Source organism: Zalophus californianus, chromosome 7 (assembly GCF_009762305.2).
Source record: "Zalophus californianus isolate mZalCal1 chromosome 7, mZalCal1.pri.v2, whole genome shotgun sequence".
Lineage (NCBI taxonomy): Eukaryota > Metazoa > Chordata > Mammalia > Carnivora > Otariidae > Zalophus > Zalophus californianus.
In genome coordinates, this window is record NC_045601.1 from 143,978,091 (window position 1) to 143,993,309 (window position 15,219).

Consider the following 15,219-nt stretch of genomic DNA (forward strand, 5'->3'; position numbering starts at 1 on the left):
GCGTTACATACTGTTTGTGTTTCACTAAATTCATGTAGGCGTGGAATGAAGACGGCAGTTTGGGTCAATCCTCACTACTTTTTAGTATCTATCTGTTCAGGTTCACACACTTAATTTAGTGGCTGGGTCCATTAGACCCATGATTTAAATCCTATAAACCCAATGGTTACACTTGTGGGGCAAATGGTCTGGTACTATTGACTTGCTGCTCTTATTTATTCATGTTTGTCCTGAATTGGAAATAAATTAGACCACAAAGGTCTTGTGTTTCCAGGCAATGTGTCAAAAATGATCACATATTTGTAAAAAGAGATGCCCTCTTCAGAGTCAAATCTTATGGGGAGGAAGAAATTTGAGTACAGTTAGAGAAATCATCACTCCTAAAGTGACTGCATATTGTAGGTGGCTCTACAGGGTTGGCTGTCAGTCTGTGGTTTTCAACTTTACCCATAATAAAAATATATAAAATTTTCAAATAGTAAATTAATAAAGAGGTAGTATTGGTGTTGCAGGATTTTTCTCCACCAGTGCCCACAGTTCTTGGTCACACCGCTTGGAAGAATGAAGAGGTAGACCAGTCAGTGGTGGGCAGCAAAGCAAGGTTTATTGAGCGATAGCAAAGTGATACTACAAAGCTCCCGAGGAGACAGGGGACCCGAAGGGGCTGCCACCAGCGTTTCTAAGTCTAGAGGTTTTTATGGGCTCCTTGGCAGGCTGTTTCAATCTGATTAACCCTCCCTGCGCCTGTCATCCAATCAGACTTTTGTCACCTATCATATGGGAAAGGGTGGAGGACTCCTTCCAGGGTGGTGTAAAATACTTTTAAGGGTGGTTTCCTCTTAGGGAGGGGGCCCCTTGTCCCTGCCTGCCTGCCTTCCAATTACCCTTCGTCATTGGTAAAGCTAATTTAAACTAACAAAACTAATGGCAAAGCTAAGATAAACTGATAAACAAGTGATCCTAGACAAAGAATTACAAAAGGGTGAGTGTTTTTTTAAAAAATATGGGAAAGAAAAGGGAATCTAGTAATAATATATGCCCATTTATTTTATGGGGCCACTCCGCATGGGTGAAGATAACAAGCAACCATATGGACAGCTCCCTAGAATAGTGCTTCCCACACTGTACTGTGCACCCAAATTACCTGGAGATTTGGTTAAGATTCAATCTGATTTGTAGCTCTGGGGTGGAGCTCCCACAGGACTTGCTGGTGGTGGTTCAGTGACCATAATTGGAGTAGCCAGGCCTTACTAGGGGGAAAAAAAAAAAAGCTGATTAACTGGAGACCAAGGGTCAATGGGAAATGAGACTATTCCAGGATCCAGGCCAGCAAAGGAAAGTGGGGCTGTATCAGCCTATAATTAAGAACACTCAGGGTTGCCTGGGTGGCTCAGTCAGTTAAGCAGCTGACTCTTGAATTCGGCTCAGGACAGGATCTCAGGGTTTTGGGATCCAGCCCTTCATGGGGCTCTGCACTCAGCAAGGAGTCCACTTGAGATTTTCTCCCCCCATCTCCCTTTGCCTCTCACCCTGCTCTCTCAAATAAATAAGTCTTTAAAAAAAAAATTCAAGAATATCTCAGAGGAAGTTTTGCATAAAAAAAAGTAGCATTGGACCAAGCTGGGCAATGGCAGGCATAGCAACAAAGCATGTTTAAAAGTTTGTAGCTCTGGGTGCCTGGGTGGCTCAGTTGGTTAAGTGACTGCCTTCGGCTCAGGTCATGATCATGGAGTCCTGGGATCGAGTCCCGCGTTGGGCTCCCTGCTCGGCAGGGAGTCTGTTTCCTCCCTCTGACCCTCTTCCCTCTCGTGCTCTCTATCTCTCATTCTATCTCAAATAAATAAATAAAATCTTTAAAAAATAAAATAAAAATAAAAGTTTGCAGCTCTAAAGATAATCCAGTGCTCATGAACTAAATTCAGGGGCTGAAAAAGAAATAGCAAAAAATATTGAAACAAAAAGAGGAAGTAAACTTGTTTTTTTCATTGTACAAAATCTCAATCTCTGCTACTTTAGATATGCACCTTCAAAGGCTCAGGATATTTTGTGACCTGACTTGTGCCTGGCATCAACCATGCTTCTTTACTCTCTGGCTTCTGAGAGGAACCCGCAAGACATCTGAGGGTGGAGAAAAAATGAGACTAAAGTATTTATTCTGCTTGGCTCCCCTCCTACAAAACTGGGCAGAGACTACCTTTCTCTCACAAAAGTCACAGCTCCTGTTGAGCAGCCCTCAACTATCCTCACTGCTCTCCTCAAAGCCTCCTCTTGTCTTGCTTCTTCTGAACTAGGAGTAACAGCCCAGCGCCCTCCACCATTCCTTGGTGGTATCCCTTAACCCTGCTCACAACATTGTAAATACTACCTTTATTATTTAACTGTCTTAAATAGGGGCGCCTGGGTGGCTCAGACAGTTAACCGTCTGCCTTCTGTCATGATCTCCAGGTCCTGGGATCGAGCCCCTTGTGCTCTATCTCGAATAAATAAAGTATTTTTAAAAACTGTCTTAAGTAAAGCTATGACAGGGAGCTGAGGGCTTCCTTCAAGAAAGGACTCGCTGGCCAGCTGTAAGGTGTGTGGTTAATGTGGACCCTCGTCAGGGTCCAGCTCAGGGATCCATCTGAGGTCACTGTGGTCTTAGGTTAGCCCCTGCTCCATCACTGAGCAAGCAGAAGTGAAGGCCTTGGTCATTTCCCCTCAGTTCAGAACTTCTCTGATGGACAGTGTGTCTAGAGTTCCCTGTCGGGCTGACAGCCACTTCATCACCTCTTTCAGGGGTCTAGAACCTCTATTCAAACGTAAAAATACAGCTTTTCCAGCACCTGTACAGGGGACTTGCAAATCGGAGACCTGATCTAGACCTGACCGTTGCTTCTTCGGCAATTCAAAATACGAGGGAGAGCAAATTCTAGTTTCTAAAATTAATCACCAAAGTAACCTGAAATATTAATAATCTGAACTTGTTACAAAGTTAACGGAGGAAATCGCCCTGAATGGGGAAAACTGCTCACAGGCTATGACCAATAGGAGAGTAGAGCTCGAGCCAATCATGAGCTTGCAGGCCACACCACTAGTCGACGAATCAGCGGTCGCAAAACGCATTCCTCATTTGCATATGAGTGTCTACAAATAAGCAGGACGCCGAGGCGGATTCCGTTTTCTGTTGTGTCAGAAGAAAGCGCAGTCAGGATGCCTGAACCCGCCAAGTCGGCTCCAGCGCCGAAGAAGGGCTCCAAGAAGGCGGTGACCAAGGCGCAGAAGAAGGACGGCAAGAAGCGCAAGCGCAGCCGCAAGGAGAGCTACTCGGTGTACGTGTACAAGGTGCTGAAGCAGGTGCACCCCGACACCGGCATCTCGTCCAAGGCCATGGGCATCATGAACTCGTTCGTCAACGACATCTTCGAGCGCATCGCGGGCGAGGCGTCCCGCCTGGCGCATTACAACAAGCGCTCGACCATCACGTCCCGGGAGATCCAGACGGCCGTGCGCCTGCTGCTGCCCGGGGAGCTGGCCAAGCACGCCGTGTCCGAGGGCACCAAGGCCGTCACCAAGTACACCAGCTCCAAGTGAGCCCGCCGGCCGCTGACCGCAACCCAAAGGCTCTTTTCAGAGCCACATATTTTCACCAGTAGAGCTGCGCACTGCCGCGCGCTGCGGCCTAGGCTTGGCGTTCACTTAGCTTAGTGGGAACACCGGGGACCCGGTCCCCCGTTCTCGGGGGTGACGCTCCCTGCCTGTGGCTCTGACAGCCGTGACCGCTCTGTGGCGAGGGCCCCAGCCAAGGGAACGACCGCGCACCGGGCCGCGGGGCTCCTGCTCCCCTCCCGAACGCTTTCTCGGGCGCGGTGGCTGCTGGCGCCGAGTCTAGAAGCTCCTAAAGCGGCCGCGGAGTCTCCGGGCTCCGCCTTTTGTCAAGTGTCACCTACAGAGTGTACGCAGCCGCAGTGAGATTTGAAAAGCCCGCCACCGAGAGGCGGGGTTTCCTGTTCCGGTGCCGCCAGGCTCGCGCCCAGTGTTCTTCGTGTCGCTCCGATCCTCCCCCTGCCCCTCCCCCGCCCGCTTCCGGGGGCTGTTAGAGTCTTGGCTGAGCGTCTGTTACAGGTTTTTAAAATGTGTCTTGGGCGGTTGTAGCTCTCCAGGAAGGAGACTCAGAGGTTCTTAGGACTTTTTCGTCGTGCTTTGTCGCTTTCCCTTTAAGTTTATTTCACAGAGAGACCCAGAGAGGGAACACAAGCAGGCCCGATCTGGGACTCCATCCCAGGACCCTGGGATCATGACCTGAGCCGAAGGTAGACGCTTAACGACGGAGCCACCCAGGCGCCCTGTCGCTTTCCTCCTTAAGCTGCCCTGAAAAGGCGATCGTCACTACACTTGATTTTTAGGGTGCCGTGGAGAAGAATGCATTCGTCTCCCACTCTCCGCCTGACTCCCAGATGACCCGCCACAGTCTCCTCCCTAGTGCAGCCCCAGAATAAGAAGGCCGGCTCAGCAGCCCCCAGTCCGCCCTTTCCTGTCACTTGCCAGTTTCCTTCCAAGCCGCCCACCTGTCCTGTCTCCAGCGCTGCCCCCCCAGCGCCGTTGAGCAGCTGTGTGTGGGGAGGTCCCAGAGAAAAAGGGACCCAGGGTGGGTCAGGGTGGAGAGCAGGAAATGTGGACTCAGCCCGTGGGTGTTAACATTCTGATGCTGGACACCAAGGTCTCAAAGGCTCTGGTCTGTGATCATGTGATGCCAAAGAGCCTAAACCCTGAAAGTTAAAAGCAGGATTTGTCTCCTTCCCTCATTTCTCCAGGCACTGTGACAGAGGGGCTTCTTTCTGCAACTTAGGTGAGAAAGATTGGGTTGCCGACACCTCACCTGTAAATGGAAATCCAAATGCACCCTAGAATAGCTAACTCTGTCCGCTAGGAACTCAGAGCCAGCCTTCCAGCCAGTCTGTCGCGTCTCCCTCTATTCTGTCAAAAAGGCAAAATAAGCAACAAGAAACAACAAGAATTTGTTTTCAGGCTGCCAAATTACAGCTGCACTTCAACTTTTTCTGATCATCTTGATTTCAGTTTGAGATGATACTAAATCTCCTCTGTCCATAGTGAATCTACTTTCATTCCACAGGGAGAGTAGTTGTGTAGGGAAGCATACCTGATCCTGTATGATTCCTCTCAGTGCCTCCCAGTGATGCCCCTACTGCGCGCAATCAGAAATCAAGGGCTGTAGACTACCCCTTACAGAAAACTCACCCCAAACCTCAGAGAATTCTTTTCCTCCTGTTCTTTCTCCTATGCTTGTTTGTTTCATTTTTTGCTTTTTCACACTTTTTGGAATTCCCCGAGACCTCTCCAGCCTCCAGGCCTTTGCAAATATTCTCTTCCTGAAATGCCCCGGATTCCCCCTTTATCCCCAGCACACACGCACACACACAGTTTTCTTAAATCGACAACTCACTTTTCAGCTCAACCAAAACGTTACTGGGGAAGCTGATCTGCACCGTTAAAGAATCTCAGCCACAAAGAATTGGCTGTATTCCCAGCCCCAAACTAATCATTACTAAGAGGCTGGGACCCTCAGCACTAGTGTGGTAGAATCAGGACCTGATCCCCGAGACCAGAGAGAAAGTCAGCCTTCCCCGGAGCACAAGGCAAGGAGGAGGGGGAGACCAGAATGAAACCGAGGCTCTTAGGAGGAAGGAGGGGAAGTGGCCCTGCCTGACACCCAGGCCTTCTAGGCAGAAAGAAGGAGCGTCCATCTGGTTCATTCATACTCAAGCGCCAAGCACGGAATCATGTCCTGAGGATACAGGGCAGTGCTTCTAACCGAGTGTGCATCGAAATCACCTGGACGCTTGTTAGAGGACAGCTTGCTGGCCCCACTCCCAGGGTTTCCGTCTCATCAGCTCTGGGAGAAATTTGGGAGCTTGGCTTTCTAACAAGTTCCCACAGATACAAACGCTGCTTCTGGCTACTAAGCTTCGAGAACATCTGATACATGGAGAACAAGCGAACCAAAGCCCCTTCCTGTGTGGACGTTTCTGGTGGTAAAGATGAGGTTATGGGATACGAGGAAAGCAAAGCCAGGTGCCCCTAGGCGGCTCAGTCCGTTAAGTGTCTGCCTTCGGCTCAGGTCATGATCTCAGGGCCCTGGGAAGGAGCCCCGCATCGGGCTCCCTGCTCAGCAGGGAGTCTGCTTTGCCCTCTCCCTCTGCCCCTCCCCCCCCGCTCCCTCTCTCTAATAAATAAATAAAGTCATTTTTTAAAAATGAAGAAAGAACAATCAGAGGACAGTTGAAGCAATGCCTTTATTTTGTCAAACACTGTTGATTTCCTCTGTGTGAGGCATTAAGCTAGAGCAGTAAGCACGACAGACAAGAGACTGCTCTCGGGAGCTGAGATCGTAAGTGGGAGAGGAGAGATCATCAACACACTGATTCCTCCACTCCATCATTTCAAATAGGACTTCTCACTGCTATGAAATTATCTGAACTAAAACAGAGGTGCCCTGATGCTGACTAGGTGATGCTCCTGATGAGGGAACCAAGGACTCTCATTTGGGGATACAAATTCCAGGACAAGGGACTGATGGTACAACAAAGCTCTAGGGCAGGGAGGAGTTTGTGCTCCAGGTTGGAAGTGCTGTGAGCTGGAAGCCTTGTACGCAAAGGTAAGGTGTTAAGTAAGAGACATTTCTGGGGGTTAAATGGATGCCTGAACATGTTGGACCTTATGGGCCAAAGAAGGCATCCAGATTTTTATTGTGTCCTGAGAAACTCTTAGAATTTGAAAGCACTCAGGCTGCTGTGTGGAAAATGGTATTTGTGGGATTAAAGGTAAAAACAAGCAGAAGAAAGAATGGAACGGTTATTGCAATAACCCCGGTGAAATTTTTGTAAGTCCTCTGGGAGGAGAAAGTCCAAAGAATTTATTTATGAACCAGGTTTCATGGGTGAAGAAACATGTAGCTGACATTTATTGAGCACTTTACATGTGTTTAAGAGATTGTGCCAAACTCTTTCCAAAGGCTAGCTCACTTTGTCCTCTCAACATCCACAGTATCTAGACACAACTATTTTTGCCCTCTAGTTGACGAGGGATGAGCAAGGTGTGGAGCTGACGTTAAAGCCAGACAATGTGTCTCCAGGTTGTATGCGTACCCACACCTTACAAGCGCTGCTGAAATTCTCGGATGAATGATGCAGAATTATAGACCAGGATGAGGTTTCAGAGACTGGGACATGACAATGTTTAAAACCCCTTAAGCATTCCATCAGAGGGTCAAGTGCGTTGTTGTACATGTAAGTCTGGAAATCAGAACAACTTGGGGACTGAACATAGAAATTTCGGAGAGTTTGGAAATAGAAATTTTATTGTTGGCACACATTAAAACAGGCATTTACCCATGCAGAAAAAATAAGGAAGCGCTCCAAACTTTAGAGAGAGAAAGAAGGCAGCCAAATGGTGAGGAAGAAAACCAGGGGAGTAGAGTCACAGAAGTCAAGAAAATAGTGTTTCAGGAAGGAGGTCGCAGACAGCCTGCTGTGATGGCTATTGGAGGTGAGAACAGACAGTGACCTTTGCATGTGGTAAATGGATCTCACTGGAAACTCTGATTATGAGTAATAAAGAATAACCCAAATTTTGGGGACAGCTTCAGGAGTATTCCCTCTTACCTGAGCTCGAAGTGTCCCCACTACGTTGTTCCCGTTCTCTTGGGTCATCATGTATGATGGATGGTGGCATCTCCCCAGCTGGATCAGTTGGATTTGTTTTCCTAGAAACTAGGAAAAGCAACAGAACAGAAAGTCCTGCCTGCTCAGCAATTTTGTAAGCGTGGTAGGAGAACGTCTCTTTCAAGAGAGTTTTCTATTTTGTTTGAATAATCTGGAACTGAGTTTTTATGAATAGATCCACAAAACGTTCATTAATTTACTTGCAACTTCTCAGGGATACATGTAAACTCACGTTGTGGTCACATTACTTATCCTCCATTGTCTCACTCAGTGACACACACAAAAATATTAAGTTATCCTCACATTACCTATGAGGGGAGAGTGGTTAGTGATTTGTAACAGACAACCTAGATAGAAAATGACAGTTCAAGACTTTAAGAGTATGTCTTCATGGGTTAAAAGTCCCCTTCTTTTTTTTCTGGGCCTCTCTAATTTCATGAAGAATAACAATAATAGTAACAGTAATAATAATAAAAGAGAAAACAGAGAGATTACCGTGTGCCACGCACTGGACAAAATGCTTTGATTTTATTCACCCCAAACCCATAAGGTAGATCCTACTGTTTTCCCCATTTTACAGACGAGAAAACAGAGACACAGAGAGGCCAAGTGACCTGAACAAAGAAAACACCAAGACTAAGCATCCTTCTGTACAAGGTTTCCAGTTTTTTTTTTTCATCTCTAAGGGGATACTGGGAACTTGTAAACTTAATCTATGACTTGCTCAGTGACACGGCCTACTACGTTCTTAGAACTTGTTAGTATATTTACCAAGACTGGTGATGGAAGACAGATTCATTGGGCCTTAAGAAAAAATCATGGACTTCTTCCTGAATCGGGCTGAAAATAAACCTCTCACTGTTTTTATTTACCTCCACGTCATGTGAGATTGAGTCAGTTTGGACTTTCAAGCTTTAAGGACAGTTATTCGTGTCACACAGGACAGATCCAATGTGATTAATCCAGCTCTGAGGGGGCAACTCTGCTCCTCCTGATCAATCCAGGGCTCTTTTTCCTTCAAGTCATCGTTTTGCTGTCCCCTAGGACCTGATGTCTCTGCTAGGTCAAACAAGATCACCTTCTTAATTAGTGGGAAAAGGGAAAAAGGTTTTAAAGCCCAGACCTGGGAGTGACTTGTGCTGACTTTTCTTGGAGCTCTTAGGCACACTTACCTCTGCTGCCAGACAAAGCCAGGACATGTTGCCTAAGGGTAGAAAGCCATCTGCCCAGTTATGCCTTTATGATGTTCAAGTGAACAAATTTTTATGGAAAAAGGTCAGTCTACACCACAATGAACCAAGACGCTTCACAAAATCAAACACATTAGGATGACACCAAAGTACTAATCGGGCAGTCTCTGCCATGTTTATAGTACCAAAGAACAAGAAAGAGGTAACTCACTTGAGGACTGCTACCTTAGTTCCTCACTGCTTTAGAGTAGAAGAGGGATTTGAATCCTGAAGGTCTGGGTTTGAAAGGACAGATCAGTAAGGATGTGCTGCATGCAGACAATAGGGCCCTCCCTGCGACTGGAAGGAAGTGACTTATTAAGTCTAAGACTGAGACACTAAGTCCAGACACTCGTTAAAATATAAACCTTTATAAGGACATCTATCCCAAGTACACTAAAATTTCTCTGAATCTTTAAAAGTTCTGGATGGAACGCAGTTGAGAGAAGCAAACACGCCATCTCCCCCATAGCACCTCTCACTACAAACCGACGGGCATAAGGCATCAAATTTGAGGATGTAGGGGGCAGTTAATTATGACAACAGACCAACAAGTCAACAGAAACAATGTAACTTGCAAATTATAAACACAGTAGCCACACCGACACCAGGATAAGACGGCACCTACAGAAAAGTGAGCAACTCTTTGGCGACTAGATAGGTGGCCCTGAAAAGGGCCTTTGGTTGAGAATCGCAGCGTTCCGGTGGGGAGATGGGAATGCTCAGCCCCCGAAGCCGTAGAGGGTGCGGCCCTGGCGCTTGAGCGCGTAGACCACGTCCATGGCCGTGACCGTCTTGCGCTTGGCGTGCTCCGTGTAGGTGACGGCGTCCCGGATCACGTTCTCCAGGAACACCTTGAGCACCCCGCGGGTCTCCTCGTAGATGAGGCCGGAGATGCGCTTGACGCCGCCGCGCCGGGCCAGCCGCCGGATGGCGGGCTTGGTGATGCCCTGGATGTTGTCGCGCAGCACCTTGCGGTGGCGCTTGGCGCCGCCCTTGCCCAGGCCCTTCCCGCCCTTGCCGCGGCCAGACATAGCAAACACCAAACTCCTAAGCTGGTCAAGCACTACCTGCCGCGGCGCCACTCAGCCCTTTTATAGCAATGAGACGGACCTGTTTGAAAACCGCGAGCGCAGGGGCGGTAACCACCCTCAGTTCCCGCCCATTGCCTCGTTCTCCTCTGCTCCGCGCTCTGCGCACCGGGCAGGCCCGGCGCCTGAAGCCATAGTCCGTCCCGGGTGGGGGCGGGGGAGTCATTCAACAAATCCTCCCAGAGTCATCAGTGCATGCGTGTGCTTGCAACACTGGCAGCCACTACGCGGGACACCAACGCACACGCTTTCCACAAAGAAGCCTCCCATTGTCCTTCACATTTCCCGGACATCCCCAGAAATCTTTAGTTACTACTCGCTCTTGTCCCTAGGAGACGCTTGAAATAAACTTTGAAGCTAGTCATAGCCTTGTTGCTAAGTTTCCCTGTGTCTTATCGATAGATCGATGTCTGGTTCACTAAGGAAGGCTCGCTGGGATGCAGCTGGATAGCCCTACGGGGGGAATTCACTAGAACGTTAAACGTTTCAAAGTCAAATCAGGTCCAACCCCACTGGAGGCTGCGCTGAACGTTGTTTGTAAATGCGTGTGTCCCAGAGTGATGAGAACCTTGCTCTGCTGTGAGTCTCCGGTTGCTGCTTTGAGCGTGTGCTTAGTTATGCACAGCTTAGGGCCCGCGCGGTTTCTGCCGCCGCCGCGTTCTATGCTGCAGCCGTCGGCAGAGCCTAGGGCCAAGCTCTGGAGACAGCCAGCTGCCTTGCCGGCTCTATGACCTTGGGCAGTCTGGACTCGGGTTTTCCTTTTCAAATGTATAAGAAAGTCTAAGTTACAGAGCACTGGAGTTCAAAAGGGATGATCCATGTAAAGTCTTTACTATCTGCAAATAAACGCTCACTCAACATTATGCTCTCAGCTCCTCCCCTCAGTGTTCACCCCTCTAAACCGCTGAGCCTAACAGAGCACCCTAGTTTGCACAACTTTCTTTCGAGAACTCCTTGAAATAATGAACACTGAAAGATTGAATTCATTGAGGAGTTCCAGTTGAATGGCCGAGATCTGGCTTCTCCTCCAGGGTCTGTGAGGAGGACCTAGTTCATCAAAGCCGTTTTCTGAGTTTATGGTGCATGGGGACAAATTCCTCACTGGGGTTCTTCCCTTGGAAACCGTGATAGGATGCAGGGCAACTAGGAACTTGTATAGAACAGAAATTCCATCTGTACTATCCCCCAACTGAACCTTAGCATTTCCTGAATTTATGGGTACAGGCAGCAACCAGGGTGATGGGCGGGACCTGTGCTGTGTGCGAACCGCGGGCGGCTTAAGCTCTCACTGTTTCCAATACCATTTGGACACGTCATTCCTACTACACTGTGGTAATTCTTGCTCACTAGGGCAATCTTTGACTTTAACAAATTAATAAAAAAAAATCTGTTAACACTTCAACAGTTCGGGGGTTTGAGAAATTTAATAATGTATTGTAATATAAATCTTTTCCTATGTAATCCTATGTATATTCTCTTCAGCACTTAAAAGCATTGTCCTGGTAAGGGGCCCATAAACTTCATCATTTATGCAAAGAAGTCCATGCCCTGAACTGATCAAGAAGACTTCTTTGAGATCTTCAGAGCCTTGAAAGACTCTGAGTTTTGAAAATGGGCAGAGAGAAACTTTGGGAAATGCCATGAATGTTGGAATAAATACCATATGTTATTAACAATAGTCTAGTGGGGGTGTGTAAGGGTAAATGGCAATGATTATCTTCACTTATCAACAGCAAAGAGATTGTAGCAAGATATAGCCTGGTGTACAAAGGTGCAAAGGGAAATATTAAGCAAGCACCCAGAAATACAAGTTTGACAGTTAAGCAGGAGGACAGACCTGAAAGGAGACATTTGGAAGTTACCCACATCGAGGTAACTCATGATCCCACGAAGGTGATTGGGGCAGTACCTTGGAGACTCCCTGCATTGACGCGACATAGAGACAGCTCTTCTTTCTTGGTACTGCATCTCTTTTATTTCCCCCATCATGGTTGTAATTCTGGCTCTTCTCTTTCTTGTATGGACTGACTACTGTCACAGTCTTCCATGGCTCAGCCTCTGTAATTCATACTCCTCATTGCTATCAATGAATAATCTTCAAGTGAGCTTCAAAACCAACTATACTGAATCAAAACCACTTTAGTATTAGGAATGCATAAGCTCCATAACAAGTGAATACACAAAGAATGATTTATACTGAGTTGATTGCTCATCTCATCTCTCCCATTTGAATCATGTTAATATGTAACCTATAGTGACACTAATTTTCATGTTTCACTTGGATGTGCTGAAGGAAGTAATCAGTCATTTCTTGATTTTGAGGGGATCAGAATCACCTTTTGGGCTTTGCTCTGTGTATTCCCAGCATTTCTTTCTTTCACCATCTGAGGGGAACACAGATTACTACATGTTTCAAAATTAAGATACTATATAAAAGACAAAGAGTGAATTTAAGGAGTGAAGAAAATCACATTAAATCACTTTCTGTGGTAAATCTATTTCCTCTTCAACATGAAGCATAAGTTGTAATGTGTTTCCTTCCATTAATAAAAATTGTAGTAGTGAATATAAAACATACTTTTTATAAAATGTCCTTCTTTCAAGGAAATTCCATAAGTGTGTGAATGTCTGTGTATCTGTGTGTGTTATGCATGTGTATAATCTTTTATTCTGTTACTTTAATACATTCCATTCTTCTCTTCCTCAAACATGGCAGAAATCTGTTCCCACACTTGTAAACATTTTAGTAACTGATCCTCCCAAACAAAATTAATGTAAATAAGATGATATTTTCAACCAATAAAGGGACCAAACTCTTTTTTATACCTCTTCTAAATCCCCTGTCCTCACCTATGGCAAACATAAGCCCAACTACCATGTCAGGAGGATCATACATTGCTGCATTCCCCATTTTCCTAGACAAATCTTGAATGCTTGAAACCCCCAAACTAACTAACCCTGCAAAGTGCCACTAAAAGCTACGATAAAGGTTTTTCAGACAAAATAATGACTGTTCTTGTCAGAATTAGCTGTTATTCCAAGCTTCCTTTACTACCATTCTTGTAGAGAAATGGAGAAAGAGCCTGTGTTATTTCTCTTCATATGAAACAGATTTTCTGGGTAAATCTCCACGAGAACTAAGCAGTTGTTGAATGTATGAGAAGCCAAGGATGTATAGAATATCACTAGAGAGCAAGCGATGGAAAGCACAAAGGGAAGAATTTATATTTTAAACGAAAATCAAGAAGTTGTCTCTCTGACCTGTGAATCTCTCAGAGTGTCGGGGGCTTTTGAAAAAATCTGTGACTAACGTGATAAAAACTGGAAGAAGAAAACATGAAGATCTCAAAGCCCGAGGTGTCCCGCTTCGCTATAGAATGTAATCGGTGTGATTCCTCCACAGGAAATTTTATTTTTTTTGCTTTCCTCAGTTGTAACAAACACAATTCCGGGACAGAGCTGAGACTAGGTTGCTGTCAAGTTGGAGGACTGAGCTGGGAACCAATCAGCGCGCAGCGTGGTTGTTGTATATATACACACACGCACGCCAGGGCCAGGCAGCTCAACTCCGAGACTTTATTATCATTTTTGTTTTCTGCTTTCACCTTCAGGAATCCAAACGTACGATGTCTGAAACCGCACCTGCCGTGCCTCCTGCCCCTTCTGCCGCGGAGAAAACGCAGGTCAAGAAGAAGGCCCGCAAGTCGGCAGGTGCCGCCAAGCGCAAGGCGTCCGGGCCCCCGGTGTCCGAGCTCATCACCAAGGCCGTCGCCGCCTCCAAGGAGCGCAGCGGCGTGTCCCTGGCCGCGCTCAAGAAGGCGCTCGCGGCCGCCGGCTACGACGTGGAGAAGAACAACAGCCGCATCAAGCTGGGCCTCAAGAGCCTGGTGAGCAAGGGCACCCTGGTGCAGACCAAGGGCACCGGCGCCTCGGGCTCCTTCAAGTTCAACAAGAAGGCGGCCTCGGGGGAAGCCAAGCCCAAAGCCAAGAAAGCGGGCGCGGCCAAGCCCAAGAGGGCCTCAGGGGCGGCCAAGAAACCCAAGAAGGCCGCGGGGGCGAGCACCCCCAAGAAGAGCGCCAAGAAGACCCCCAAGAAGGCCAAGAAGCCCGCGGCAGCGGCTGTCGCTAAGAAAGTGGCCAAGAGTCCGAAGAAGGCGAAGGCTGCCAAGCCCAAGAAGGCTGCCAGGAGTCCAGCCAAGCCCAAAGCCCCGAAGCCCAAGGCAGCCAAGCCTAAAGCGGCCAAGCCCAAGAAAGTGGCCGCCAAGAAGAAGTAAGCGAATATGGAACAGTTTAGAATCTTTAAAGGCTCTTTTCAGAGCCACCCCCAGACCTCAGTAAAAGAGCTGTTGCACTCTGCAGTGTAAGGGGGCGTGGCGGGAAGAACCAGTCCCCGGACCATGGGCGGCACCTACCGGGACACTAGTTAAACGCAGTCGGGCCTTTGAAAACTGTTCTCAGTGCGGTTAGAAACTCTGGGATACTATTTTGAGCACTATTTCGACATTAGTTGGCCCACACTCCACACGGTGCAATAAGGGGGAGTATAAGTTGGGCCATAGCTTATTTAAAAATGTTACCCAGGGACCATGTGCTTGGGGGATGCTAGTGTTATGTACTATATACCCACCTCAAAAAGATTTGACACTGCACGGACCACTGGCATTCCTCTTAGATTGTTACAAAAGTACTTAAGCCACCAAGTCTATTGATAGAAAACCAAGAGACTAGGGAATAAAGAAGGCATTTCAAAGGTCACTGTAGTCCAGCATAATGCAGAAATCCTGGTTCTTTCCATTAGGTTGGTTAGCTGTAGCAGGAATAATGCGCATCTCATCAAGAACCCCTTGCACACCAGCTGCAGCATCTAGGAAGTCAAAACGAGATGAGACACCCTTCCCAATGTAGGAAGTTTCACTAGCCAGTAAGAAGCTATCTACACACAAACCGAAAGTTACAGTTTTTCCACGAAAGTTTCACCTACTCAAGGTTAAGAAAAAATACTTTTGCTTGAAGAGGATTATAAATAGATTCTGGTAGCCTAGTCTAGACGTTCTGATTGGGTCGAGACAAAGTACTGAAGCAGCCAATGAAAAGCTAGGCTTTCAAGCATCTGTTACATTCGCATTTGTGACGACACACTAAAATTAATCCAATCGTGAATGATCTTACTAACCTCATTGG

The 15,219-nt window shown here is 47.2% G+C and overlaps 3 protein-coding genes across 3 annotated transcripts; 2 read left to right on the forward strand and 1 right to left on the reverse strand.

Moving 5' to 3' along the window:
* The first annotated feature begins 3,183 nt into the window (after positions 1–3,183).
* LOC113926875 (histone H2B type 1-C/E/F/G/I) lies at positions 3,184–3,612 on the forward strand. Its single transcript, XM_035728446.1, has one exon. It carries the CDS (start codon positions 3,190–3,192, stop codon positions 3,568–3,570), a length of 381 nt encoding a protein of 126 aa, XP_035584339.1. The 5' UTR covers positions 3,184–3,189; the 3' UTR covers positions 3,571–3,612.
* Positions 3,613–9,237: 5,625 nt separating this feature from the next.
* LOC118357176 (histone H4) lies at positions 9,238–9,992 on the reverse strand. Its single transcript, XM_035728450.1, has one exon. The coding sequence runs from the start codon at positions 9,979–9,981 to the stop codon at positions 9,670–9,672; it is 312 nt and encodes a 103-aa protein (XP_035584343.1). The 5' UTR covers positions 9,982–9,992; the 3' UTR covers positions 9,238–9,669.
* Positions 9,993–13,628: 3,636 nt separating this feature from the next.
* LOC113926787 (histone H1.4-like) lies at positions 13,629–15,134 on the forward strand. The gene has a single exon (XM_027602102.2). The coding sequence runs from the start codon at positions 13,665–13,667 to the stop codon at positions 14,310–14,312; it is 648 nt and encodes a 215-aa protein (XP_027457903.2). The 5' UTR covers positions 13,629–13,664; the 3' UTR covers positions 14,313–15,134.
* The last annotated feature ends 85 nt before the right edge of the window (positions 15,135–15,219 follow it).